At 52.4% G+C, this 27,437-nt stretch overlaps 13 protein-coding genes across 13 annotated transcripts in view; 3 read left to right on the forward strand and 10 right to left on the reverse strand.

The window, feature by feature from the left end:
• Positions 1-172: 172 nt before the first annotated feature.
• VTN00DRAFT_4217 (uncharacterized protein) lies at positions 173-1,090 on the reverse strand (the record flags this gene model as incomplete). Its single annotated transcript, XM_069430621.1, has 2 exons — positions 173-347; positions 879-1,090. The coding sequence occupies 2 exons, from the start codon at positions 1,088-1,090 to the stop codon at positions 173-175; spliced, it is 387 nt and encodes a 128-aa protein (XP_069289738.1).
• Positions 1,091-1,328: 238 nt separating this feature from the next.
• On the reverse strand, positions 1,329-2,438 carry VTN00DRAFT_4218 (uncharacterized protein; the record flags this gene model as incomplete). Its single annotated transcript, XM_069430622.1, has 1 exon — positions 1,329-2,438. One exon carries the CDS (start codon positions 2,436-2,438, stop codon positions 1,329-1,331), a length of 1,110 nt encoding a protein of 369 aa, XP_069289739.1.
• A 642-nt stretch (positions 2,439-3,080) lies between these two features.
• Positions 3,081-4,528, reverse strand: VTN00DRAFT_4219 (uncharacterized protein; the record flags this gene model as incomplete). The annotated part of the gene is made up of 2 exons (XM_069430623.1): positions 3,081-4,106; positions 4,160-4,528. The coding sequence occupies 2 exons, from the start codon at positions 4,526-4,528 to the stop codon at positions 3,081-3,083; spliced, it is 1,395 nt and encodes a 464-aa protein (XP_069289740.1).
• Positions 4,529-8,061: 3,533 nt separating this feature from the next.
• On the reverse strand, positions 8,062-8,572 carry VTN00DRAFT_4220 (uncharacterized protein; the record flags this gene model as incomplete). Its single annotated transcript, XM_069430625.1, has 2 exons — positions 8,062-8,068; positions 8,151-8,572. The coding sequence occupies 2 exons, from the start codon at positions 8,570-8,572 to the stop codon at positions 8,062-8,064; spliced, it is 429 nt and encodes a 142-aa protein (XP_069289741.1).
• A 657-nt stretch (positions 8,573-9,229) lies between these two features.
• VTN00DRAFT_4221 (uncharacterized protein) lies at positions 9,230-10,321 on the forward strand (the record flags this gene model as incomplete). The annotated part of the gene is made up of 2 exons (XM_069430626.1): positions 9,230-9,302; positions 9,489-10,321. The coding sequence occupies 2 exons, from the start codon at positions 9,230-9,232 to the stop codon at positions 10,319-10,321; spliced, it is 906 nt and encodes a 301-aa protein (XP_069289742.1).
• Positions 10,322-11,422: 1,101 nt separating this feature from the next.
• On the reverse strand, positions 11,423-12,998 carry VTN00DRAFT_4222 (uncharacterized protein; the record flags this gene model as incomplete). Its single annotated transcript, XM_069430627.1, has 4 exons — positions 11,423-11,707; positions 11,777-12,183; positions 12,248-12,305; positions 12,777-12,998. The coding sequence occupies 4 exons, from the start codon at positions 12,996-12,998 to the stop codon at positions 11,423-11,425; spliced, it is 972 nt and encodes a 323-aa protein (XP_069289743.1).
• Positions 12,999-15,042: 2,044 nt separating this feature from the next.
• On the reverse strand, positions 15,043-16,140 carry VTN00DRAFT_4223 (uncharacterized protein; the record flags this gene model as incomplete). The annotated part of the gene is made up of 2 exons (XM_069430628.1): positions 15,043-16,032; positions 16,087-16,140. 2 exons carry the CDS (start codon positions 16,138-16,140, stop codon positions 15,043-15,045), a joined length of 1,044 nt encoding a protein of 347 aa, XP_069289744.1.
• Positions 16,141-16,706: 566 nt separating this feature from the next.
• VTN00DRAFT_4224 (uncharacterized protein) lies at positions 16,707-17,910 on the forward strand (the record flags this gene model as incomplete). Its single annotated transcript, XM_069430629.1, has 2 exons — positions 16,707-17,706; positions 17,753-17,910. The coding sequence occupies 2 exons, from the start codon at positions 16,707-16,709 to the stop codon at positions 17,908-17,910; spliced, it is 1,158 nt and encodes a 385-aa protein (XP_069289745.1).
• A 262-nt stretch (positions 17,911-18,172) lies between these two features.
• On the reverse strand, positions 18,173-19,856 carry VTN00DRAFT_4225 (uncharacterized protein; the record flags this gene model as incomplete). The annotated part of the gene is made up of 3 exons (XM_069430630.1): positions 18,173-19,260; positions 19,319-19,690; positions 19,763-19,856. 3 exons carry the CDS (start codon positions 19,854-19,856, stop codon positions 18,173-18,175), a joined length of 1,554 nt encoding a protein of 517 aa, XP_069289746.1.
• Positions 19,857-21,006: 1,150 nt separating this feature from the next.
• Positions 21,007-22,326, forward strand: VTN00DRAFT_4226 (uncharacterized protein; the record flags this gene model as incomplete). The annotated part of the gene is made up of 1 exon (XM_069430631.1): positions 21,007-22,326. One exon carries the CDS (start codon positions 21,007-21,009, stop codon positions 22,324-22,326), a length of 1,320 nt encoding a protein of 439 aa, XP_069289747.1.
• Positions 22,327-22,611: 285 nt separating this feature from the next.
• VTN00DRAFT_4227 (uncharacterized protein) lies at positions 22,612-23,964 on the reverse strand (the record flags this gene model as incomplete). The annotated part of the gene is made up of 1 exon (XM_069430632.1): positions 22,612-23,964. The coding sequence occupies one exon, from the start codon at positions 23,962-23,964 to the stop codon at positions 22,612-22,614; it is 1,353 nt and encodes a 450-aa protein (XP_069289748.1).
• A 348-nt stretch (positions 23,965-24,312) lies between these two features.
• Positions 24,313-25,317, reverse strand: VTN00DRAFT_4228 (uncharacterized protein; the record flags this gene model as incomplete). Its single annotated transcript, XM_069430633.1, has 4 exons — positions 24,313-24,637; positions 24,893-24,902; positions 24,973-25,200; positions 25,254-25,317. The coding sequence occupies 4 exons, from the start codon at positions 25,315-25,317 to the stop codon at positions 24,313-24,315; spliced, it is 627 nt and encodes a 208-aa protein (XP_069289749.1).
• A 1,117-nt stretch (positions 25,318-26,434) lies between these two features.
• The window catches only part of VTN00DRAFT_4229 (uncharacterized protein), a gene marked incomplete at both ends in the record, with an annotated part of 3,389 nt that continues 2,386 nt past the window's right edge, over positions 26,435-27,437 (reverse strand). The window contains one exon of the mRNA XM_069430634.1: positions 26,435-27,305. Coding sequence (XP_069289750.1) covers positions 26,435-27,305 — 871 coding nt within the window. The remainder of the gene's footprint in view (positions 27,306-27,437) is intronic.

Consider the following 27,437-nt stretch of genomic DNA (forward strand, 5'->3'; position numbering starts at 1 on the left):
AAACACTCTGCTGTGCCTCGTCATCCGTCGCTACATCTTGCAGTACCAAATTGTCTTCAGCCCGAAACCGCAGGATATAACCGACAGACACTATATCGGTACATGCCTCTTATGGAAGCTCGGAGTAGTCCGTGCCGACCTGCATCGGTACTGGCAAGTACTTCCCCGGCCATCAAAATCCTGATGTCGTTGTTGTATGCCCCAGTCCAAGTCCAAGCCCGCCCGAGCACACGGGCAGAAGAAGGATAGACAAAGTAAAGACCACGTTCTCTTCACAGTTCATAGCCTCATAGGTCGCAGCCCAGCGGGCATGGCAATGCGACGATGCCGGGTGATCTTCGGATTCGCTGGACGAGAATTATAGCAGCTGCTCTAAGTCCTGTGCGATGGAGGCCCGAGGACTCATCTTGAGGATAGAGGTCCATCGTAATAGGCTGCTGCCACTGGGCCAGATGGCAGGACATAAGTCATGTCATAAGTCTCCACTATCAGAACAGCGACCGCCATCTCAGCTGCAAGGAGCGCATAAGCCATAACCCAGCGTACATACGTAGTATGGTGTCGTGGCTCCAGAAAGCCACAAATATGATCGATCTCCCGGGCTGTCCAGGGCCCACTGCTGCGCATGGCGACCAGGTTCCTGTCGTTCGAACAAGTAGCGAAGCCATTTGTTTGTGGCTTGTGATCGTGGAAAGTCCGGATGATCTGATCAGTTCGCCCCGTATCTCGGCCCTAGCGACAGCCCCATACTCTTGTTCTATATCTGCTTTCCTTTTTTAATTTCTTGCCGAGACAGAACCCCGCAAGACAGCCTGATCGACCCCGCAAACCTGCAAGCCATTCTTGCGCCTTGCCTTGCGCCCGGCCGATCCATATACCCGGCCGTCGACTCGATTCCGCGCCATCGCACCCTTTCAACACCAGTCAGTTCAAGATCTGAGACCATGCGGGTATTCAAGAGGTTGTTCAGAGTCAGTTGACAAGTGCGACATCCCTCCCGCTCATCGTTTTCCGTATAGATCGAGGCAACCATTGTGATGGGCGGGAATACATCCGAGAGCCAGTAGATAGGCAAGTCGAGGCAGTCCATTGGCAGATTCCGCAGAGTATATCCAAGAAAAATTGAACACTCTACTCCGTACAAAACAAAAAGGTCAAAACTATCTATCTTGGCCTTTACTTCCAGCGGGCGTCCAATTATTATCACAACTAGACATCCCCTATTGCCCTTACTGTCCAATATATTATCCATGCATGTACTGTAGAATGCGGAAGACGCCATGATATATGCAACTGGAATCAAAACCAAAAACGCCTAGTCTATGCCATTAGATAATGCCATAACCTTTCCACAAAACGCCCCATCCAATGGGCACCAAAACCCCCAGTGCCGCCGCGCCCGCTGACATCTCTAGAACGCACCACACCCACAATGTGCCGATAGCCGGGGCCCGCTTCATGACGGCGTAGTAGGGATCCTGGTTCGTGAGCGCAATTAAGTAACTGCCGAGATAGACCGCGAGCGGGAGGAAAAAGATGGTCCGTGGGGTGGGATTCAAAAGGAGTCTTCGGAGGGAAGATGCGGTGAGTTCCGATGTCTCGGTGCCATTGTTCTTCGTGTTCTTTCTTCCACCACCGAAGGACACGATGTGCCCGTGAGCAAGGTGGATGAGGAACGTCAGGACTGGGAACGCAACGACGGCGGATTCGCGGATGAGAGATCGAACGGGAATGTCCTGCGCGTACTGGTGCGCCGCGAGAAAGGCGAGCGTGCAATGTACAGCTGCCAGGGGTAGGGACAGCATGATCGTATCGACGAACGGCGGAATAGAGGAGACATCGTCGTTAGCCTCGTTGGGTTCAGGCTCAGCACCTTTGCTGCGCTTGACCTTGTCCGAGGTAGAGGTGGTATCTGTGGCATTGTCTGACGGCTTGAAGCGAGAAACCTCTCCATCCGGGGAGATCTGAAAGAATTGAGCCTCGGGGGGTTCGGACGACGGCGCTGAGGACGAGCCAGAGGCAGCAGAGGCAGAAGACTTTCCCTTGCGGCGCAGAAGCTCCTCCTGTCGCTCCGCAGCTATCTCGTAGAGCGTCTTCGTCCTATTCTTCTTGGAAGTATCTGGGGGCGGCGGACGTGCAAGCGGTATAGAGGAGGGATCGAAGGATTCATTCGGGTTGGATAATGATGAGGATGCGGCCGCTGCAGCTGCTGCAGCTTGACCCTGCTTTCGATTCCTGGGAACGTCCATCGCGCGGGAAGGAGCTGGATCAGGATGGCAGCGAGGGACCTCCTGCTCTTCCTCCTTGGTGCCAGGCGTGTCCGACTGCTGACGCTGCAGCGCTGAGAGGCTGGAGTCGAGTCCATCGCGCTGCGGAGGTCGAGAACATCCCGACCGCCGGTGCCAAGACTGCGACTTTGCTATGTACCGGACGTACATCTTCCTACACTGTCAGCACGTTCGATATTTTGCTTTGGAGTCGATATGATTATTACATGTTAGAGAGGGTCTAACTTCCACACTCTACGAGACTTTTTTTTATATTTGCTACTCGCATAATTGACTGAAAACGGTTGCATGCAGTCTAGGTACCTACTTATCTCCATGCTCCAGAATGTATGATATCATAACCCCTACCGACAACGTCCATTGCCCAACGCGCATGTCGCCCTGCTCCAAGACCCATGGGTCCCGTGGAAGATGTAACCTACCACGTCTCTCTCCAATATATTGTGTTTTGCAGTCCTTCTTATTTCTCTTCGGGAGTTTCGGATCAGACTGCAAAATTTACCTCGACTCATGAGCTCATGGAGCTTAGAGTTTTATTTTATGCTAGGTTTTTACCCACCTAGCGAAGAAGTCTCTACATAACTGTTATTCAGCATGTAGGCTAGAAGAAGAAAAATCTTCGTCGTTCGATCACCCCAGCTATTATTAAATTATTGTACAAATTATTTCTTAGTTGGCAGCGATATTACCTGCTGTACATTCCATCAAGCCCATTTCCCATACTATCTGCAGGCGTCGCAGGCGCTGGAGGCGCTCCACGCCTGTTCATTCCAATGCCTTCACTCAAACCCTTCAGCCGGCCTGGTACAGAGCCGGTCCAGCAACCACGTGGCGGTTGATCAGGCTGAGGTTGAACGGAGTAAGATATGGGTCGTCATCCGTGATGGCGATGAACATGGTCCCGTTGATAGCCGGGTCGCCCGCGTAGGTCTCCACATTGGGCTGGACGGTGGATCCGGAGGTCGCGTTCGTGACGTCGAGGCTAGAGTAAGTCACGTTAAGCTGCGTGACCCAGGCGACATACTTGGGAGATCCGGCCTGAGAGGAGGTCACGTAGCTGTTGTTGGGGCCAACGGGCTTGCCCGGGGTCTCCCAGCTCAAGAAGACTCTGCGGCCGGGGTAGGACAACGGGATGGTTCGGTTCTGGGTGATGGCAGGCTTGCAGTCGTCCAAGGTGTTGTTAGAATAGGCGCACGCTTCAGAGGTCGTGAGGTTGGCCGAGCTCAGTGTGTTCATGCCTGCGCTGATTGTCTCGTTGTAACCTGCAGAAGCGTTCACCCGTGCTGGGTTCGGCTGGTTGAGAATCCACAACGCTGGGAAGTTCTGCCACACCAGTCTGGTCTGGCCTGCAGGGCAGGAGCTGATGAACGGCGCAAGGAGAGTCCACGCCCAGGACTGCGGCACGCCGACTTCGAACCAGACGGGGACCGGGAACAACCCGTCGAATTGACGTAAGATCATCTGCTGCCGGGCCTCTGTGGTGATGGACTGAAGCAGAAGCTGGGCTGCTTCACGCGAGTCCAGATGGGGGAGGAAACCGTAGACTCCAGACTCTCCAAAGCGAGTAAGCTTCTGAGAGAAGTCGATGAATTCGCGGACAGTCCTGTACGGGTAGTTGTAGGTGCACTGCTGAGGAGCTTGAGCACCCAGAATGTTGCTGATCATGGTCGCATGTCCGGCTTCTTGCTCGGCCATAAACTGGATCAGATAACGGTCTTCCGCCGTAAGACCAGCAGCGGTGAAATCTTGCTCCGAAAAGCGAGCGAGACCATCATGGAACAAGTCCAGTTCGATCCATTCTTGGTAGAGAGCGAGAGCCTGACCAAGTTAGCAAAGTCCTTTGACAAACGAGCTAATGACGAGGGACATACCAGCGACTCGTAGTCGAAGTCGCTCTTGGCGTTGTAGACTGGGGGCGTCCCGTTGGTCCCCATTCCTCCTGCAGGCACATAGGGAGCCGGCTGAGGCTCATGAAGCCTTCCATCGCTCGGGTATGAGGTAGCTGCGGGATTGGGAGGCAAGCTAGGAATGCCAGTTCCAACGATACTGTTGCTCAGAGCACCAGTAGCTAATGGAATTCCGCTGTAAGGCCCATGCGAGATCGATGTCGGGTGGCTGCGAATCGGTGGTGCTGGACTGGATGCCGCTGCAGCCTGCTTAGCAGCCGTGGTTTTCGGGGCTGCAAGGGCCAACGGAGCGCAGGCCAGCAGGGCCGCGACTCTCATACTGGTTGAAGGCATGATAGAAAACTAGCTCCAGGAAGACCAGTTGAGATTGGATGTATGCCTGGATGATTGAATTTCAACAGCTTGCAGACGAGCAGTACATATACGCTCAAATATGGGTTCCGGCAGCAGCTCTTTGTCAGCCTTCACAGCCAGCCAGGATGACGCAACTGATCCATAATGTCCTCAATGGCCTCAAGGAAAGACCGGCTTCTCCATTGGCATTGGGACTGGGAGGTAGGAAGGGTATCGTGATTGGATGTGAGCCATGACGTCGGGCCCGATGTCATAGCATCAAAGGGTACTCGCGGATAGAATATCCGGAGGTCAACGACCTATGAGATGAAGTCAGAGAAACAGCAGAGACGATGGACTCCAGTCCGGTTTCGGCCCTGAAGATATCTGTCGACCGGGATGCCAGACGTCGGAGACGACCACGACAGGTTGAGGTCATGACAGGCGTCAGGTGAAATGCAAGTCTACAGGAGAAGCTTAGGGATCGACCTGCCCACGCGTTGCCGGATCGAACCGGGGAGGAGACCTTGACGCTTTCTTAGGTGTCCAGAGCTCATAAAGCCATTATTGGTTAATTGCATTCTGCGATGGGTTGAAGAATGCTCCCAATGACCGCGTAACCTGGCTCGGATCGGACGGTAGAGAGGTGGCGAGAGTGCGGGATCTGTGCTGACAGTCCTATACGCAAGCTTGAGTCGAACTTATTCAGTACCCTAATAATCTTTATATAATCAAGAGTGGTCGACTCTGCGAAAACGGCGACCTGAGGATGCGTAAGCACTGTAGAGGATATTCCAGAGACCACTTGGGCCTCTTCGCCCGCCCTGAATCCCAATAATACTGATCTCCATCCCGCACTGGAAGGGGTGTTGGGAGCAGCTGGAAAAGCGCTTAACTCATTCATATTAACGGGTCACAAAACGGTCGGAAAGGAACCAGAACCAGCTCCAGGCTGTTAATTGAAGTGCGCATCTCCTTTCCGAGGGGCGCGAGAACCCGGGGACGGGGATGGAGAGGGATCTCGAAAAGTGTGGAGAGCCGGCGGTGACGTTCGGCAGCGCGTCCTCCCACGGTTTGCCGGCGACGAGCGGATCCAGAGAAGCCGTCATCAAACAAGCGTCATGGATCGACTGGATGGAACGTGGAGAAAGATGTCGGGATCGACGGAGGATGACAGTTTCTTCTGTTCGCACCGGACGTCACGAGACGACGCACCGACACTGGCTAGGTATTTCTTGTCAAAGTACCTGTAACACTGACAAATTCCCCTATTTGTTTAGGAGGAAACACTTAGAATAATTTGCAAGGAGCTTGTGTTCGTCCAAACCCACAATTGTGGTGCTAAGGTTGTTTATCTGATGGCCGAACGTGGTGGGAACTGGCGTAGATCTTCCGTCGACCCATCATCCATCAGTTCCGCCCTTCCCCGCTGTCCACAAACCACTCTGTAACTGAATCACCATAATTTCAACCATGTATACAATCTTACTGAACGACTCCAATTGATAACGATTATAATGAACTATGGGGTCAGTTCACCATATCTAGATTCAAACTGACAGTTTCCTGCACCGGCTGCGCGTCTCCCCTTCTCACAATTTTGTTGCATATAACTATTGAAGAACAAGACCAACTGCCAGACATGTTATGTCATTACCATAAAATCATAATAATAATCTTTACACAGCCGCTCGTCCTATAATTGCTGCTGTATATGATTTGGCAGCAATGTCAGAGCCATCAATGGGATAAATTCATTTCGTGGAGAGCAAGACAGGTGCGAAATCGAATATGAACGTTGCACTTGATTCTGTTCTCTCCCAAATTGTTGCCTCAAATGACATTGTATGACTACTCTCACAGTCCATACCAGTTTAACTAACGGTCGGCAGGATGCACTAATTCTACATGAGGGGCAGCCCCTGTCGCGCAACCACAATGTTAGTGCAAATGAAGTCTTGACACAAGAATATCACGACTCGCGGTCCAGTAAAATGAATGATTCTTCCATACAAGGGATCATATCTATATTTTGATTGGCTGCCTGCGTATCACAACGGTTCTTGTCTCAGTCTCCATCGTCCCGAGCTTGAGTTCCACTTCATACCGCAGCATCTCCAAAGATCTAGATCCTCTGCCCAGAGCTTATCTTGACGTGTGAAGAAGGTTTTTCTAACCATTGTACCTTATATTATTAGGAGAACAGTCCACTCCTGGACTTGATGACTTTGCCGTTTCGGGTGTCTAAGTGTGGGTAAACTCTTGGCCGGACGCGGGGCGTGGATTTTCTACCTTGGACTTCGACTTTCTGTGTCGAACAACCGATCTCGAGTTGCAAAGCAGGTATTGTCATTGCATACTTTTTAATTGTTCCTCAAATAACCACCTTGTGGAAGGACCATCAGCTCTTTCTGCTGATTACGTGCCACCTGGCGGTTGCGTTCAGATTCCCGATCGGGAAATATGTGGAAGGCAACATGCAGTGATCGGTAAGCAAGTCCCGACCCCGGCCATTCACCGCCCGTTGACAAGCTTGACAGGGGACCAAGTGGATCGGCATTCTAACGTAATCCACAAGCGAGCCGCGCACCTCCTACGCGATTCTAGCCATGACTGAAAGTAGGCCTGTTTTTTGACACAAAAAAATGTATTTCTATATAAAAACTAATTACTACTGCGATTAGGACATTGCAACCTTTTATGTCCTATAACATGACAATCACTGCATCGTGGTGGCGCTCGTACAGGGCGCTGAACTGTAGATGATGCTGATTCAACTGGTAGAGCCCCTTGGGTCTCTTGGGTCTCATTCTCATGTTGTATAAGCTCCTGGGCTTCCTGAATAGAAAGGCCCTCTGTATGAGCTATCTGCCGATTAGATCGTTTCCCTTTTTGCCGTTGTTTCTCATGTGCAGCCCGTAGATCCTGATTTTCTTTGGCAAGAAGAATAGCACTATTCATTGCTATTTCACACCCCTTAACAAGCTGGTTCAACGCAGTATTTGTCGGGCTTGGAGGACTCTGTGTACGATGCCTTAGAAGCTTCCTGATTGTAGATGCCTGCTTCTGCAGTTGGTTGAGATTATAAGGAGTTTTCGGTGCAGAATTGGTGGATCGACTGCCTGGTGGTGTAGGGGTCTTAAGCTGTATATTAAGCTGCCCAAGCACCCTTTCTGGATTGAATGGAATCAGACCAGTAGCTGCAAAGGCATTCTTGATAGTATCTGGTCTAAAGACCTCTGTATGGGCTTGTGGATATGCCTCAAGGAAGTCAAATTTGTCAATATGGTTGAAACCAAGCCGCATCTTATTCTCAACCAAGCGCCCGTATGCACGCTTTAAAGGCGCAAAACAGCCAACATCAAGAGGTTGCAAAAGATGTGATGAATGTGCTGGCATGCAGATTGGTATAATGTTGTTCTCACTGCATATCTGGTTGAATTCAGGAGTTAAATGACTCCCATGGCCATCAAGAATTAAAAGGCGATATTTTCCAGTTGTACAAGCCTCAGTAGCAGGAATAAAGACATTTTTCAGCCACTGTAGCCCAATATCATCAGTAGTCCATCCATTGTCACTGACTTCAATCCTCCAGTTGTGTGGTAAGGCCTTATCTTCATACCAACCCTGGATATGGACTTTCCCCTTGAAGATAATACAAGGTGGTAGAACCCATCCTCTAGAGTTGATACACTCAATAGAAGTAACCCATTCCCAATTGCCTGGCTGTACAAGCAAGGGCCGGCCAACCATCTCAGCTCTAGTAACTACTTTAGCAGTAGCAACTAGGCCCATTGCATATCCTGTCTCATCAAAGTTGTAGATATCCTCATATGCAATCCCATATTGCATGATAGTGATTTGTACACGGTCAAACCACTCCTTGATAATCTTTGGATCCTCGCATTTAGCACGCTGGTGATTGTATCGTCTGGAATATCTGGTTTTCAGATCATCATGCCGTTTGATGAAGTTGTACACCCAGTTCTTGCCAACAGATTGGATATCTGCAGAACCACGCTTCGATAGTAGAATATTGGCCATATCTTGAACATGAGACGGTCGGGGAGCTGCTCCACGTCGATCCAGAGATAATATCCATTGTACAAGCGATTCCTCTTCATTTTTTGTCAACTTATGTGAGTTGGCGCGTTGCTCAGCCCGATAAACACTGCCGTGAAGCCGGTCTCATAGAGTCAATTCAGGTACCATATAAACACGTGCTGCTTGTCGTACATAGCAAATTTCTTTTTTTTGTAATGCAGAAATTGCTAGTAAGATCCTTCCTTCTTGTTCAATAGAATTTCTTGACTTAGGAGGCATTTCTGGTGGTATAGTGGTGGTTTGAATCGATTCAACTGAGTACGAGAGAACGCGTAGGAGGTGCGCGGCTCGCTTGGGTACGCGGCTCGCTTGTGGATTACGTTAACCGTCAGCGATATTAATAAATATCAGAGCGTCCCCTGGGCCAACACCGTCTCGGTCGATTCTAAATGGAAATGGCGACAGCGCGGTTCCAACCCCACTGCTCGGGGGGGTATCTCCGGCTTGCATGAATAATGCCATGCAAGTCGCAACCTCGGGGGTTTTCTAAAACCTCTTCATAATCTGGATTTCAATCGCTTTCCATTCTTCTGACAAATTCCCGTCTTTTTTGGTATTTGTTATAATCGAACTTCTCAAAGATTCCCTGCCTCCATCATGGCGCATCTCGAATCTTCAAAGCTCTTCTCCGTCGAGGGACTAGTCGCTGTTATCACCGGCGGTGGAAGCGGTAAGTACTACAGCTGTTCTCTTTGGTTGCAATGTTCTGGTGAACCCTTCTCCTGTGTCGTTCGACATGGATAAAGACAACTTCGATTCCCTTGAATTCTTCTAATCGGTGTCTTTTTCCATTCTCCAAGAAGACTACCAATTGCCAGGCAATCTGAATATCACGAAGTGCTAAACCTCTTTCTAGGCCTAGGACGCACAATGGCACTCGCCCTCGACGCCAACAAAGCCTCCAAAGTCTTCATCATCGGCCGTCGAGAGCAAACACTCAAAGAGACCGCCGCTGCAGCCACAAACGGGACCGTCATCCCCATCGTCGGGGACGTCACATCCAAGGAGTCCCTCCAGGTCGCCTACGACGAGGTCACGTCGAAGACAGACCACGTCGACCTGCTGATCGCCAACAGCGGCATCATGGGGCCCGTGAACCCGACGAAGCCGGACAAATCGAAACCGACGCTGTCCGAACTCCGCGACCTCCTCTGGTCGGTGCCCATGGAGGACTTCACGCAAGTGTCGCACGTCAACGTGACTGGCGCCTACTACACCGTGCTGGCCTTCCTGCCGCTCCTCCAGGCCGCGAACGAGAAGCGGGCGGCCCCCGTGCCGGGGACCCTGTCGCCGCCCCGGCCGCAGGTCATCATCACCAGCTCCATCGCGGGCTTCTCGCGCATCGCGACCTTCGGGACGGCGTACACGCTGTCCAAGGCAGGCGTGAACCACCTGATCAAGGTGCTCGCGTCGCTGCTGATCCAGTACGACATCCGCGTCAACGGCATCGCGCCGGGTCTCTACCACACGGACATGGCGGCGCCGATGTTCGCGTCTCACGGCGTCGACAGCAAGGGCATCTCCGACGGCTCGATGCCGAAGACCATCATCCCGCTCACGAGGGGCGGATCCGATCAGGATCTTGCGGGTATAATTCTGTGGATGGCAGGTGCCGCGGGCGGCTATCTGAATGGGAACATCGTCGTGTCCGACGGTGGACGGCTAAGTGCTGTACCTGCGACTTACTAAGTTGAGACGGTATCTGTTTCTGTTGTCTGTATACGTAGATAGACATAGAGATTTGAGATAGAGACGATTATGATGGATAACCAGAGAACACGCCAGCCAATATGGCTTTATGATATATTGATAGAATCGAGTCTTGTGTTGTATGTATACTGTATCAATCCTGCTTTTCTTATCACTTTAATTTTGTCCTCCACTTCCATGAATCATCACCGTTGTTCAATACAAAATTCTCATTGTTCGATCAGATAGATACATACACGTGTACTGCACAGTACCGTGTACTAATAATAACCACATGCATTGCAAGCAAGGCAATCAGGCAACCAAAAGCCGTTACCTTCCAACAGACACGATAGGACAACCCTAATTAACCTCTATGCATATACGCAGTACATCCCCGGAAGCAGCTTCACTTACCTATTCTCTTTTCGTATCCATGTAAGCACCTACCTACCCCGCCACTTATATCTGGATTCAACCTTCAAATCCTACTTACCTGCCTACCTATATACAATCCACCATCCCAAATCCTAGCATATGAGGCTCTACGAATAAGACCAATCTCCACATATATAGAGTAAAACTTTCGAAAAGAGCTGAAGTTCCCAACGCTTTTGGAAGAGGGGGTAAAGATGGCCCAATAAATCAATGGGCCGTCTGTAGCTGCATTCGTAATCAAGAAGAAGCAGATCGATCATATCAGATCAAGCAGGTAAAAGAGAAAAGCAAAAACCATATCAACCAAGAATTCAAGCAAAGCAAAAGAAGAAAAAAAAGAAGCCGTGTCAACCAAGAAGATTAAAAGACCGGAAGACGTCGAATCGAACAGCAAAAGCAACGCAAACACCGATCGACGAGAAAATGAGTAGACAGTCTGGTCTGGCCACATGAATGGAGATAAATACACAAGCAAGAAAAGGCCAGGACCAAGACCAACAAAACCGCAACGCTAAATAAAAAGAAACCAGGGATAAAAATGATAAAACGCAGTCAAGTAAACCTATATCCCATAAGCTCAAACCAAGTCAAATCAACCCAAACCGGAACGAGAAAAACCCAGCAGCACCAAACGAGAAACAAGAAACGAAAAAAATCATATCATCATATCTTCAACTCAACCGCGACAACCTCCAACTCATTCAGCTTATCGAGCTCATCGAGCTCGTCCACCTCATCACTTCCTCTCGAGAAAGAGATGCCAGTGGGCGGGATGTGGAAGGACGACGGGATGATGGGAGGCGCACTCTCCTTCCACAGCGCCGGGAGGTAGCCCTCGACGCCGTACACCGGGTCCAGCACGGGGGTCGCGACGCCCGCGATCTCGGCCTGGAACGCGGCCAGGTCGATGGGCGATTTGCCGTACTCGTTGCGCCAGCGGGGGGAGCCCTAGTTGTACTGTATCAGTATTTTCCTTTTTTTATTAAAAAGGAAAGATAGGGGGAAAAGGATACTTACAACCGGATAAACACCCACATAGCGGAACCCGCCCTGGCTATCCACGGAACAGTGCGCCGTCCCCGCCGGAAGCACGATCACGTCGCCGGCGGAGACCTTCAGACGGAGTCCGTAGCCTCCACCATTGTTATTGGTATTATTGTTATTATTATTATTAGTTCCGGTACTGCTGCTGCTGCCGGCAGCTGCGGAGGAAACGCTCGTGGTCTTATTCCTCACAATCCCCATCATCACGTCCGTCATGACCTTCAGCATCTTCGATCCCAGGCTCCAGCCCCAGAGGGACGATGATGTGGATGCGACGGTGCAGGGGATGTCTTTGTCTTTGTCGTTGTCTTCGTCATGGTTGGGGGCGGTGTCGTTCCCGCCGAGTCCGAGGAGGAGGGTGGAAGAGCCGGATATGATTCCTGTAGTGATACGTGTCCTGTGGTTAGGTATCTGTTACGGGTATGAAAAAGGGAAGATACAAACCGTAGCATTCATGCGTGTTGGGATGGAAGTGCCGAGTCGTGATGGCGCCCCAGGTTCCCTGATGATGGTTGTGTTAGTTATTTCGTATGTATTGTATACATACTGCCCCATGCATCCATGAATATGAGTATATAGATATCGTATATGGTCAGTTATCTCTTCGGGGGATTAGGTGCGTAGGAAAGTATGAGGATTTTATATATACTAGGCTAGGTGTATATATATAATTCATCCACATACGGACAGACAGACTTAGATACCTTACTAGCTGAGTAACTAGTAAAGCATCACAGCCCTTATCTGAACTGAAAAAGGGCCCCTTTTTCTCATGGAGAGCAATAGATACCATTAATCTATTGCCTCATCTCCATGGGGACAGTGAGTATGGTGTGGTGTTGTGTAGTGTAGCACCATGCTGTTGAAGCATAGTATGTATAGTAAGGCAGGGAGGATGGAATAAGCCTCTCAGCTTGGAAAAGACTAAGATAAGGCAAAGAAGCAAGAAAACAAAAAAACAATCAAAACCTACTCTCTTCTGCCACCCGTTCCTCTCCAGAAACGCCGACGCCGATGCTTCCCCGTGCGGCCGCGGCAGGACATCGCGGTACAGCAGGATCGGGAGCGGGCTGTTGGGCGCGTGAGCGGTCGGGGGTACGAAGAAACGTTCTGGCGGAGCTCTCGGGATGGTCCCTGGGGGTGTCGTTGTTGTAGTGGTGGTGGTAGTCATTGTGGATGTCGTCATGATAGTCATTGTCGTTGTTGAAACGGCGATGGACGGATGGCCGACGACTGTTTCTGATAAGAACATATACACTGGAAAAGAAATAGGAGATGGATAGATGATGTACTACCAGCCCAGACAGGGGATATCCCATTATCTATATATCTCTTACTCCGGCCCATCCATCCCGACAACGGCCGCCACGAAATGTATGTACTACAATAGACCGTTCTAGAGCCATCCCAGACTCAAAAGTTAGGTCATATACAGTTGTCTCCCTTGATAACCTTATTAGTTTATACTAGCCCATGGAGAGGTCACCAGGTCGTACCGCATATGTACCTAGATATCTAGGTAGTAAAGCGGATGCGCTTCCTAATTATAGGTATTCTTTTAGACAGCCGATCGTGACATCGAAAGTACAAGCCAGATACCCTGGATACCTGATCGACAAGAACACCTTTTTCTTTGCCCCGGATCTTTTACCCCGAAAAGGGGATGGCACCCATATCCACTCTTGGTCCCGCGAATCTACTACAATTCCGGGTCTCCGCTATCATGCATGGGTTCGATGGCATACTTTGCATGGTGGTTATATACCTCAGGCATCGACATTATCGAATTGCAGTAATCGGGTCCTGGGGATTTAAGCTCGGCCGATCGTTCCCGGCGGGAGAACGGCGGTGTGTGTCGTTGGTATCTGTATATACATTCCTACATAGGCATGTAGCCGGAGAAGGAATATATTGTTAGAAATTGGGTTGGCTTCTTTAGTTTGCGATCGCACAGACGTATGATGCGAGTTGATTGACACCTATCCTATGATATCTCCACGTTTTGCACCATTGGGATGTTGCCGTCTTTGACACGGCATCTGTACACTCCCAACGGTCCTTGCCAAGACCGTCTCGAATGTGATTATCTAGATACTATGGATGCACCTACATGATGTCCCGGTGACGTGTTGTTTTGCTAATGAGACGCGGCTTTGATCTACTGCGCCGGTGTTGTGAGACGTTTGAGATCAATTCCGGACTACTAGATGAAACGAATTAGATACATCTCTTGGCAGATATCAGTTTCTTCCAATATCCAGCCAGTTGCTTTGTTCTCGGATACTCCAGATAGCCGATCAGAACACACATTGCCTAGATAGGCAATTGTATGAGCCAGCGTTTGAGTGGTCCTTTCATCATGTTCGTATCTCATTTCCCCAGAAGCCCAAGAAGGATTTGCAATTCCTGTGTCACCGATATCCGATCAATTATGAATTTTTTCAGTCCGCAAAACTGCTAAGTTGTGTGTGTCTGTGTGTGTGTGTGTGTGTGGAATTTACGGACAAGCTTACACCAAGACCCATCCGAGTTAAGCATATATAGTATGGTGTGCTAGGAAGTACCTGAGTCAGCTGACAGTCGGCGCATGGAAAGGCTTAGATTTAGATATACGCCAGGGTATCAGGTCCCTGGAATAGATGGCTGGGTCGGGCTCAAATTTGTGGAGTACATAGTGAGATTTGCAACCCTGAAGACAAAATCTAAACGCCACTACGTTGTGTTATAAGTACAGTGCGCACGGGGATAATCGGAGATAACTGATAATGGAGCAGTTAGGTAGTCGTTCAGTTCGTTGGCTGTTACTTTTATTCCATTTGTGCTCTATACATATGTACACGGTGTCGGATAGTAACCCTGATAAAAAAATAACCTGCACTGAACGCATGGATGAAAAAAATCTCAAGAAGAGTGTTCAATTCACTTCCAGTTGTCGAACATCTGAAAAAACGATAAGATCACATGATGGTTCTCAATTAGGTAAGTATGGGGTGGAGGAGATGGGTTACGACTGTGTATACAGTACGGCTAAACAGGACGACTAGTATCATTGGTCATACGCACGTGTTTTAATGGTTCGGATGCTAAGAAGGAACGATATTATTAAGCTTTGCGATAAACATACACCTGGGTATGAGTACCTGTATGTACAAAAAAATCAGATTGATATCAATAACCGTCACTGAAAGTTAGTCCTGTATGCATGTACTTGTTTAGTAGGTTCCGGGCTCCGCTCGAGTCTAGAACGTCGCCGTCAACCGCTGCACTAGATACTCGCCCGAGTTAATACCGGGGTATTTCTTCGCCACGCCAACCTCTTCACCGTACGTGCCTGGGAGGGCCTCGATGAGCTTGTCCATGTTCGGGTTACAGAAGTACGCCACGCTGTACCGCGCTGGGTACATATCCGAGCCATCGTCCTCCTCCGGCGCGCTCGGCGGCTCGACGACACGGTGACGGGTGCTTTTGATGGTGTCGTTAGACCAGCGCGCCAGCAGGTCTCCGGCATTGACGACGATAGTGTCGGGGATGGGCGTCGCGTCGACGAAGGTGTCACGGGGACTGCGAACCTGCAAGCCACCACGCGAGTCCTGGAACAGCAACGTCAAGGACCCGTAGTCGCTGTGTTCACCGGCGCGGACCTGGCCTGGATTGTCGCGAAAGACAGCTTTGGGGATGGGTGGGTAGTGCAAGAGGCGGAGGTTGTTGTCGCCGCCATCGGTGAACTCGTCGAAGAAGTGCTCGTCTGGAAGGCCCAGGCCCAGGGCCATGGCGTGCATGATCTGCATGTGCAGGTCCCTGCACGTCGCGAAGAAGTCCTGCATCACTTTCTTGAAATGTTTTCCCTCGTCGTCGAAGTGGTCTGGCCAGCGGTTCGGCAAGCCCTCGACTCCCTCGCGCCCGATCTCCATCGTCTCCTTGAGGTCTGGAATGGCGGCGCGCATGGCTGAGATACCAGCGATATCGTCCGACTGAGATAGTTTTTCCCGACCGCGAGCGACGTAGCCGCGGTTGGACTGCGGTGTTGTCCAGCCCAGACTGTCTTTCTGTGCCTGCAGGCGGGCGAAGAAGCGCGCAGACGAGGCAAAGACTTCGGAGACGACCGAGGGTGGGATCCCGTGGTTCTTGAGATAGAAGAAGCCGGAAGTCTTGAAGGCGTTTGTGATGGAGACGGCGACAGCGTGCTTATCGGCCGGGGTTCCGCTGAGGAAGGGACCAAAGTCGATGAGCTGGGGTCAGCATGAGCACATGTATAACATAAAGAACGGGTGGAATATAGTCACAGGAATGACGAGGTCATCCTTCTGGACAGCCGTGGATGCTAGCTTGTCCGCCATAAGGATGTACGTATCTGTCTATAGATGGATAGTGTTATCTATGCTGACAGTTGACAAAACAGGAAAATGAGGTCTCAGAAACCTGATGGAGTCTGCAAAGACGCCAGACAAATGAGAAGCAGTAATCAAGTCAACTGGGGAAATCCTGAAATATAAATATCAATGATATCTGAGTATGTAGGACGATCTGATCTCATCTTGCCTGCTTATCGACCCTTATCTCAGTCTATCTGTGCTGACAGTCCCTCTCCGCAGACACCTGCCTGATAAGGTGCTGATTAGACAGCGGGCAGCAGTGATATTGAGTGAACCTTCTTGTCTTCGGGCAATTCTATTGTTTGCTCTTTTATGGCATGGCTCCGTGGGGATCTGTGTCTCTTTTCTCCCTGGCGCTTGGCTGTCAGCCCCTCATCTTGTTCTCCTTCCCCGCCTTCTCTGGTGTGCTGTCCAGGTGACCGTCCACAAATACAAAAGTGGGAGAAGCACAGAACGGGAGAAGAGACAGAACTGCTCCTAAGTGAGAAAATAAAAGAAAGAGAAAAGGGAGGAATATAGGAAGAAAGACAATGCCCAACATGCCGCGCCCCATCGTGGACATCCACACCCACGTCTATCCTCCGTCCTACTTGGACATGCTGCGCGCCCGCAAGACGGTCCCCTACGTCCACGATCCTCCCTCCGGGGCTGCCTCGCGCCTCATCATCCTCTCCTCCGATGACAATCCCTCGATCCCGCTGGACCAGCGCGGCCGCCCCGTTGACTCCTCCTACTCTGATATCGCCGTCAAGCTGGCCTTCATGCGCTGGCACGGCATCACCACCAGCGTCGTCTCCCTCGCCAATCCCTGGCTGGACTTCCTCGCTCCTGACGAGGCCGAGACCTGGGCAAAGCGGATCAACGATGACCTGGAGGTGTTGTGCGCGCGGGTCAACCGCGAAGCGGACCCCGAGGGCACGCGAGCGCTGCACGAGAAAGAGACGCTCTTTGCCTTTGGAGCGCTCCCGCTCAGCGCGCCCAGCGCGGGCATTATCGCCAAGGAGATCGCGCGGCTGAAGACGCTGCCACACATGCGGGGCGTCATCATGGGCACGTCGGGGCTGGGTAAAGGGCTGGATGATCCCGGTTTGGAACCCATCTGGGCCGCCTTAGCGGACACTGAAACCCTTGTCTTCCTGCATCCTCACTACGGCCTGCCCGACGCAGCCTTTGGTGGTCCGGATGCGACGGACCGCTACGGCCATGTCCTTCCGCTGGCGTTGGGCTTTCCGCTCGAGACGACCATCGCCGTGACCCGTATGCTGCTGGCTGGCGTGTTTGACCGGTTCCCGCGGTTGAAGATTCTGCTTGCGCATTCAGGAGGCACACTCCCGTTTCTGGCTGGCCGAATCGAGAGCTGCATAGCGCACGAGCGGAAGTTCATCGCCAACGGCGGAGATACGCGAGGTCCACAGAGGAGCGTGTGGGATGTCCTGAAGACGAACATCTTCCTCGACGCTGTCGTGTATGGCGAGGCAGGGCTGAAGGCGGCGGTACATGCGGCAGGGGGTGCGGATCGGCTGTTGTTCGGTGAGTTCAATGACCCAGGGCTATACATGTATCTGACATCCTGTAGGAACCGACCACCCTTTCTTCCCCCCGTTGGACGGCAAGGAGGATGGGGAGTGGCTTAGTGTCACGACCAATTATAAGGCCATTAACTCCTCGTTCGGTGACGAGGACGTGGCGGCCGTCCTGGGAGGGAACGCAGTTCGCATTTTGGATCTGAAATAATGATACTCACTATTTCTAGTCCATTCTCTAATATAAATATCATGAGGGCGAAATCCGATGAAATATACTTAAGTGTGGGTAGTAACGGAGCAATAGAATGGAAAAAGAGGATCGCGAAGTGGGGGAACATGTATATTGGGATACTTTCCGGAGATATCATCGGATGCCCTTGGAGGCAAAAACATGGGTACCAAATATATTATAAAAGAGATAGAGACAAAAGCAGAAAAAGGCATTAGGATAAACGCAATGGGGTTGAAACTTATCCACTGGTCTTCTTCACCAGCACATCCCACCCCAGTAATCTCCACACCTCTTGCGTGAACCACTCCGGAACGCTCTTTTCAGGACACTGGACAGAAGCCCACACATGCGCGAGCCTATCCACATCAGGTTGCTTAGGAGGATTAAGGTGATCCTTGAAGAGCGGGTCATCCTCCCCGAAGACGGCCCTGAGGAGTGTGTTCTGTAGCTTTGCCTTGGCTCGGGATAGAAGTGATGCACTGCCAGCGCTGCTTTGAACCCCACCGCTCGTCTCAGGTGGCAACGGCACAGGGAAAGTATCGACGAAGGCCACTGCTCTCTCCAGGAGCCATACGAGATATTTCGCTTCAGACTCTGCCACCCGTAAGGATGCGTCGTCCAGACCGGCTACTCTGAGGCCAGCAGGAAGCGGAAGTTTCGTCGCATCGGTCCGTAGGTCAGGTCTGAGCTGTAAGTCTCTGAAGACGAACAGGCACAGGGTCTTGCCCACACGGTTGAGAAGGACGAAGAGGTAGCCATCGAGGAGGTTCCTATGTTCTGTCTTAGAAGAGCTGAGTGAAAGGATCATGGTAGCTAGTGTGCGAGCTATCTGCATGGCCACAGAATCGTCGTCCATCGAAAGAGATGTGTCAGACAGTGGTGTAGTCTTCGACAGTTTCGACTTGGTGGCCTGCTTCTGCTTCTTCTTCGGCTTGGGTTTCGTGGTTGCTTCCGTGGCTTTGATCTTGCAATGCTGCTGCAGAGCATCTAAGATCATCTCGAAAAGGGAAACCAGGTGGTAGGTGACCTGTCCTACATCCTTTCTGCCCTCATCAGTAGCAGAGAGCTTGTTTATCCCCTGGTAGAGGAGCCTATGAGCGCGCTCCAGAGCATGTAGCACTGATTGCAAGTCCGGTTGGTGTTTCTGCAGCACGGCAGTCGTCTTCGACCGCCCCGTAGCTGGTTTAGTTTCACGGGTAACATCGAACACTGCCTTCTCTGCTACCTTGCACAGATCGACTGCGGCCAAGACGATGCCGGAGCGGCTTGGTCTCCTTTGTAGGGCCTGTTGAAGCGCATGGAGCTGCCGCATGAACGGAGCAGTTGCTGTGATATAGCAATTAACATGGCATGGACACAGCAGATGCCATGGCTCTCAACTCACTCTCTTCCAGATACTCAAACCCATCCAGCACATTGTAGCTCTTTCCCAAAAGCCCTCCACCGGCAGCCACACCAAGATTCGTTTTGGCCCGTTTCCGAGTCGTACCAACAGCTTCATCGTTGGCCTTTCGCTTCTTCGACGCTGGCACCGGTGCCTCTCTCTCCGCAGGAGATGTCTGTTTCATCCTGGCCAGCAGAGCCTCGTTACGCTGCTCCAGCTCATAGATGCGGTCGAGCAGCTTGCTCTGGGCGGACTCGGACTTCTCGTACGCCTGCTGCCAGAAGGCAATGCTGTCGAGGTGCTTCTCCGGAGCGGAGGCGAGATGGGGATCTCGTCCGCTTTTGATGTGCTGGCGGATCTGGAGGATGTGATCTAATGACAATGATGGTTAATATAACAAGTTTCAGCGGGAGATAAGTTAGATCGTGTTGGCTGCTGTCTGACCCTTTATATCCACATTCGCAGGCTTCAGCTTCACGATAGCCAACGCGAGGGCCAATTGGGCTGGAGAGGGGGCAGCAACTGTATTCGTAGCCATCGGGAGCTCTACAGTCGAATGAAAACGCGAGACAAAGCGAAGAGATCGGTCAGGGAAAAAGAAACTGATGATGGAGAGCGAGTCCATCTCCGTTGACGTCGACCGAAGTCCGGATCAGAGAGACACGTGCCCTGCGTTTCTTCTCCCTTAAACTCCGGGTACGATACGCAGCAGCAAGCACGCCAGCATCCTGGATATCTCACGATGAGCATTAAATAAAAGAGCAGTAGAGTATCCATTCTGCACAAGAAGAGCTGAAGCTACGCTGCAACGGGTACACATGACGAAAGTCCCTAGGGATATAAAAAAAATCCTTAGCTCATGGAACACACTGCCTGGTATAAACACCCACACCACGAGTAGTAAATCTAGATAAACACGCCTAAACAGGGTATCTTAATGAAAGCCAATTGAAACAACAGATAATGGTCAATCTCGCAGATCAACCTGATTGTAGTCCGGGTATCAAGTAGCAAAAGCTTGCCCTTGGAGAACGGGCGACGCTAAAAATGAAGAAAAAGAGCACAACAAAATGACAAGAATCTGAGACGTTTACCCTTCAAAGACAGCCCTTGAAGCCCAGAAATCTGTGGGTTTGCACTCCGTAGATTACATACGCGATCGATCAGACATTGTTTCTCGTCTTATGTCATGCTCTCTCTCGATCTAGCCCCAACCTGTGCCTCAAACCCAGCAGAATCTGGAAGGATTAACCTCAATTTCTGCATTAACAGCAGAATAATATAGTGTTTTCCTCGACCGCCGTAATTAGCATGCATAATAATGCGCATGAAACATGATTAGTGCTGTTGTTGTCGCAGGAGCGGAGATTTGGCGGAGACTCGACGCGAAGAACGCCACCGACGACGGGACCTCTCAGCTTACATCGTCCCGCCAACCATCAAAAGAGAACAACCTACTGTACAACTCCTAATATCCCACTTCTCGCTCGTCACCACCCGCGTCCTGGGAAGGCTCCAGGCCGGATATTCCTCTTCTCCTTTTCTTTTTCTCTTTGTCCTCTCTCCTCCCGTTCAGAGCGGGTGCTCCTGTTTGCATCCATCCATCCAAGCTTGGCACGAGACAGAATTTCCGCTCAGAGCTTACACCCTACAAACCAAACCCTCCCTACCTACCTACAACCACCAAAATGGCCCCCTCCGACGACCTCAAATCCCACGCGACCTCCTCGCAGGATTTTTACGCCCTGCTCGACATCTCCCCCGCGGCCGGGGAGGCCGAGATCCGGCGCGCCTACCGCCGCACCGCGCTCAAATACCACCCGGACAAGATCGCCAACCCGACGCCCGCGGACCTCGAGAAGTTCCACCTCCTGCAGATCGCGTACGATGTGCTCTCGGACCCGACGGTGCGGCAGCTATACGACAATGCGCGCGAGGCGCGCGAGCGCAAGCGCCGCGAGACGGAGATGATGGACGCCGCGAAGCGGAAGATGAAGGAGGATCTGGAGGCGAGGGAGAGAGCAGGGGCGGCTGCGGAGGCTGCGGCCAGGGGAGTGAAGAGGCCGTGGATGGCGACGGGGATGGCGGCTGGGGACGCTGATGCGGAGGAGAAGCTGGAGAGGGAGATTCAGCGGATCGCGGAGGACACGAGGCGGAGACGACGCGAGGCGGAGGAGAAGTTGCGGCGGGAGGCCGAGGAAGAGGAGCGCCAGCTGCAGCGGGAGCAGGAGGAGGCGCAGCGGGCGGCGGACCGGAGTAGCCAGCGCGTCGACCGGTCGAAGGAGGCTGGGGGGACGAATGTGCCCGAGTTGGAGAGGGCTGTTAAGGTGCGCTGGGTCCGTGAAGGACTCGGGCTGGATCTCGACAAGGACCGTCTGGCGACGCTGTTTGCGCCCTTCGGGAAGGTTGAGAATACCTTCACCCTCAAGGACAAACGGCAGCGCGTCGGCGAGAAGCGCGAGAAGAAGATGGTCGCGACGGGCGTCGTGGTCTTTGCGTCCATCGTGGGCGCGCACGCCGCCGTCCTGGACTTCGAGAAAAAGCGCAAGATCGGGGAGGGCGAATGGGCCGTCATCGACTCGGTCTTCTGGGCCTCTGGCAACGAGCCCGATCTGGGAACGAACAATCCCTCTCCCTCTCCCTCTCCCACTCCTACTCCGACAGAACCACAACCACAAGCAACCCCATCTACACCAGCCTCCTCCAGCAGCAGTAAGCCCAGCTTCAACTTCCCCGGCCTCAACACAGACGGCACCAAGAAACCCGGCAAGGTACCCTCCTTCGCATCGTTCTCATCCGCAGCCGCCGCGGCCAACACGCCCAAGAGCTCGCCATCCTCGTCCGGCACGACGGGTCTCAGCACCCCGAGCCTGGAGGAGGTGACGCTGATGCGGCTGAAGAACGCGCAGCGCGAGAAGGAGCGGAAAGCGCTCGAGGAGCAGATCCGCAAGGAAGACGAGGCGGCCGATGCGGCGGAGGCGGCGGCGCAAGCGGCGAAAGCTGGGTAAGAGGTTTGTTCTCTGGAAAGTGGCTCGATTGTATGGATGAGGACGAGAGCAATGTCTCATCGACGCTGGAGGATGATATACGAAGGTCTCGGGCGTCTTCGGTTGCATTTTATATACTAGACTGGATTTTATGTGCGTTTTTGGTTGTGGTTTAGTAGAGATACCCCTGAAGCAGTTCATTTCAGTTCAGTTCTCATGGCTTCTTTTGACATCCAGTGGAGGCTGTGTGATATGTAAATATAAAATAACTAGGTATACAAAGCGCGAAAAAGGCTATTTATTTATTTATTCACCCCGCCGCTGCTGCACCTCCTCCTCTTCCTCCTCCAGCATCTCCACCATATCCCGGGCCCTCCGGCCCTCCGCCTCATCTGGCCGAGACGGATTCTTGCTTGCTATTCCGGCCAGGATGAATTCCCTCGTCCATGGCGGAATCAAGGCCTTGACCTTCACCTCACCAGGTCCCTGAACAGGCTCCCCTTCAGTGCCGTCCCAGGAGACCTTAAATTCCTGTCCAGGGGCATACTGAGTCCCCTCGCCCGTGAGTGCGATGTCTGTCATCATCTCGAGCCGACATAGAGCGAGACCGATGTTCCCAATGCCAGCGAGGAACTTGCCCGCACTGCGGCCCTTGCGCGCGCTGATCCGGGAGATATTCGCCCCGCTCGGCGGCAGGGGCAGTTCGGTGGTGGGGTCGTAGAAGGGAGTCTCCGCGAGCGGCACGGCGTCCTGCTCGTCACCATTGTACAGCTGGACGGGCAGGATGCGCTTGCGCACAACACCCGTGTGGTGCGTGCGGATGGTCAGCTCCTGTCCGACGTAGCAGCCCTTGCGGAAGTCAATGCCGCGCATCATGTCCATGTTGCACTCGAGCGGGAGCGCAGACTCGCGGTGGATCTCGCCCTGGCCCTCTGCAACGCCGTGCAGCATGCGCCGCAGCGTGTACGTCGCGAGCGCAACCTCCGTGCCGGGAAGCTTCGATTCGTCCGGGAAGTGGGTGCGCAGGTCGTCCGGGCCGGGCGTGACGATGCGGGAGCCGAGGCCGGGGGCGCGAGGGTCAATGCAGCCAGCGATGGACGGGGCCTGAGAGAAGGGCGACGGGGAGTCGGATTCGAGGTTGTACGCGGCCCACCGGGGTTCGTTCTCATCGTCCCAGGAGGACCAGACGGTGCGTTCGCCGTCCTCGAGGGCGCGGAGCTTGAGCTTCGCGCGGAGCTTGTGTTTCTTGAGGTGCTTCAGGAGGCTGGACACCTCGTTCTTGTCCACCTCGACAATCCAGCCGGCTTCGTCGGCAGAAGAAGTCCCTCCGCCAGGCGAGGGGTAGATGAACGCATCATTCAGCACTCGTCCCTGCGCGTTAAGGAAAGCGGCATAGCACGCCGTCCGCCGTGTTGCACGGTTCGGGTCATTGGGAATGAGCATGTTCTGCGTGACCAGACCCTGCAAGAATGTCGTGCTGTCCTGGCCGGTGATCGAAATGAGGCCGCGGTTCGTGAGTCGAGTGAAGCCGGCTCGCGGCGGGGGAGGGGGCAGATCATGCTGCTTCTGCTGCTGGCGGGCTTGGACAGTGGTGGAAAAGCCCCGAGCCCGGGCCAGGCAGCGACTGCATATCGAGGGAGTAGGCGTTCGAGGAGGCATCTTCGCGCAGATGAAGCTGGTCGGTTTGGACGACGTCGGGTCTGCTCGCAGCGAATCTGAAGCTTCGTGATAATCAGGGCGGTGAGCGGAGGCAGAATATCGGCCCGCGGGTGCTCTGACGTAATCGTCGATGCTGGAGTCTCACGATGCCCTCCATGTCCATTGTCATGTATGTACTACTCGATCCAATGTTTTATGAGTGTGAAGGGACTTCTGAAATAGAGTATAATATAATCCCACCACTTTATCTCGCAAAATACCAATGTATCGGGAACTGAGAGTTGTGTGCACTCACGACATATAAAAGTGCAACGATCGAAGGGTATAATATCAAGAAGAGCTACCTATCTAATCAACCAGTTCATGGTCCTGGAACGGCCAATACCGCTCAACAGAGATACCATCTTCCTCGTCCTCCGCCTCATCCAACCACTCCTTCTTGAGCTGCCGGTTGATCTCCACGACCTTCTCATACGACTCGTTCCTAACCCATCGATCCTGGCCCAGATCATCCAGAAGAGACCGCCAGTATTCTAACAGAATAGTCGCTTTGAACCAGTTCTCCTCGATCCGATAGAACTCCTCCACGTCATCTGCATCAAACTGCACCGGGCATTTGATCTTCTCAGATTTCCCTGCCTCTGCTGCAAGGTGGTCCCAATGGGCGACCAACCTGATCAGTGCACCTTTCAAGCTGATTATATTGCCCCTCCACTGCCGGCCCGCTCTGTCACCAAATGTTGGCAGAGCGCCAGGAGTGCGTAACGGAGGGCATCCAGATGGGGTTTGTTATCTTTGCCGTTGAAGACCATGTACAAATATCCGTCGATGGGGACTCCCCGCTGTGAGCAACAGCGGTAGGATGGTCATATGTTGCCAATCGATAATGCATGAGATTTCACATGCGTCCGTCACGAAAATATTAGACTGGTTGAGATCTGTGTCCAGTTAATACGAGGGGGTGCTGGGAGGATACTTTCGGTAGGTAGTTAAGTAGTAGGTACCTACCTGGATGGTGCAATGTAGGTTTGTTCAAGGGATTCCCACGACCTTCAGGTAAGATGTAGGGCGAAGTAGACAGATACTTCTCTAGTAGATCCATATATGTCTCGGGAGAAACCTCGCCCTTAACTATGTTATTATGAGGAAAATCATTCACTTGAGGTTTCCCGAACTGGCGGGTCCATTCCAATTCCCGGATGCCGATCGAACAAACATACTCTCGCTGGTCTCTCCCTATGTGCAATCACTGGTTAGTAGGGCCTCGCAGGTAGAATGGAAGGACTAACAAGGCCCTCGACCCGCGTCAAAACATGTAATCCGCCGTAGGCCCAATGCAAAATCGGTCCGCATCGCCACTTTCATCCGATGTCCCAGGTGGACTATCCCTATAATACAAGCTCCCATACGAACCAAACCCAAAGGCGAAGAGCTTCCGTTCGATCTCAACGAAACACGTCACCAGACGCACCCGTTCTCTAGGCCTAAGATCAAACCAACGATCTTCAAGCTTCCCCCCAGAAGCCTTCTCTATCACGATATACTCCGTTCCAACTGGATTATCATCTTTCGACAACTAAGACGACCAGGCATACACCCTCGGCACAGGAACCCCTTTCGACCGCAAAAACTCCGTCGTCGCAACCTCACTTTCCGTGACAAGACCCCCGGGACCCGTACACGAACACGGAATCTTAGCGATGACTTCGAATCCGTCGTCCATAGTGAGAAGAAACACCCTGTTTGAATCCGCCCTCTGCGAGCTTCCTTATCTACCTGACGTCTCCGCTTTTTCGACCGACGCTTTTCGCGGCGATGTCTTTGAGCGCCTCGACGTTGAATTCGACGTGCCTCTCCGCCAGCCGGCATCTCTCGTTGTAGAGGTAGCGGCCGGAGGTGTAGGTGAAAAGTGCGCGTTCGGGTGTTGTTGAGTGGATGGAAGCATTGTTGTCTACGGTTGATAGATGTCTTGTTGGTTTGAAGGAGCTTGGAGCTCGGGTGGGAAGACCTGGAGCGCGGACAAGACGTGTTGTCGATGGGTTAAACCAGTACCTCAATGCGTGAGCAGGAGCAAGCGAACATGAGCGGTGATGAAGCACTTGGAAGGACGCTTGAGCTTTAGCTCCTAGCATAGCGAAAGGATGTGCAGCGAGCGTTATGTGCTAAAAATACGCTCAAAGACTCGGACAAATGTCATGTGATAGGTGCAATGCGGTAGATTTTCCATCGGCGTACAGGCCAGGTATTTCGTCACACAGCGCATATAGTCGATTAGTGCGGGGTATGTATATATCATGTCTCTACGACACGTACTTGAGCTAACTGAATTGGAGGATGGTATCCACAAGAGTTTGGAATTCTTAATCAATTTATTATTATCTCCAATATGAGTGTATCTCGTGGCAAGGCGCCGGTTCAAGGCGCAAGATCATGTCCCCTAACTATCCCTATTGGATATCTACATGAAAGCCTATTTCTGTCCCCTTGCTACCCCCTCCAGATAGCCAAGCAAAAACGCCTTGTTGACGGGCGATGTAACCCTGGTCGTTGGCGTCGGCGTCTGAGACCCGCTCTCCGACGGTACGGAGAGTGTACTGGCGCCTGTCGAAGCTGTTGAAGGCTTCAAGGTAGAGGATGCAAGATCCGCTGGCGGGGGCTGGGGAGATGTTGGCTTTCCAAACAGCGAAAGTAGTGTCTCTCTCTGTGCAGCCGTCTGGCTTGGCCGACGGTCATAGTTTATTTGAGGAGGTTTCTCTTCCGGCACAGCTGTCGGTTTTTCAGCGGCACCAGGCTGGGGCTGAGAGAATTCGTGGACGGCCACCGTGCGGGTAGGAAGGACCGCGTCCAAATCCGCCTTATCGGAACGACGCAGAATTTGAGGTTGAAAAGGTTTCGAAGGCTCAGGCGTCTTCGCTTTAAGGGCAGAGGGTCGAGATGGAGGGCGTGAAACTTGCTCCGTCGAGACAGGAGAATCTTTCCTCGCACCTGCGTGTCGCGATAGGATGGTGATGGGCGAAGCCAGTCGATCCTTGGCTACCTTCTGCGGTGTTCCGTTGGGCCCTTTTCTTGACGGGGATTTGGCGATTTTGTCGAAATGTGGCATATTTAGTGGCCCGGAAACCGTTGCAGAAGTTTGAACCTCCTTTTCTGGTCGCTTCCTAACAGCGATGGTAGGAGCAGGCTGTTTGGGTGAAGCATTCCCAGGCAGCTCTGATCGCTGAAGTATCTGCTTGGGAACAGAGGGGGCCTGTTGGGCAGGCAATTCTGCAGGAGGTTTCACCGTCGGACCAGAGGGGGATCCCTTCAACAGGCTCAGGAGGTGGTCCTGATGCTGAGAAGCCCTGGGTGACGCCGTTGGTCCGGTTTCCGGTTTAGATACATCCGCAGTGGCAGGCTTGGGTGTTTTAGGGGTCTCGCTCTTGAAAACGTTGAGGAGGGCGAGAGAGTGGTCCGTAAGTTTCGGCGGTGGCAGC

This window comes from Thermoascus crustaceus (assembly GCF_041956765.1).
Source record: "Thermoascus crustaceus strain CBS 181.67 unplaced genomic scaffold VTN00scaffold_2, whole genome shotgun sequence".
In the NCBI taxonomy this organism is placed as follows: domain Eukaryota; kingdom Fungi; phylum Ascomycota; class Eurotiomycetes; order Eurotiales; family Thermoascaceae; genus Thermoascus; species Thermoascus crustaceus.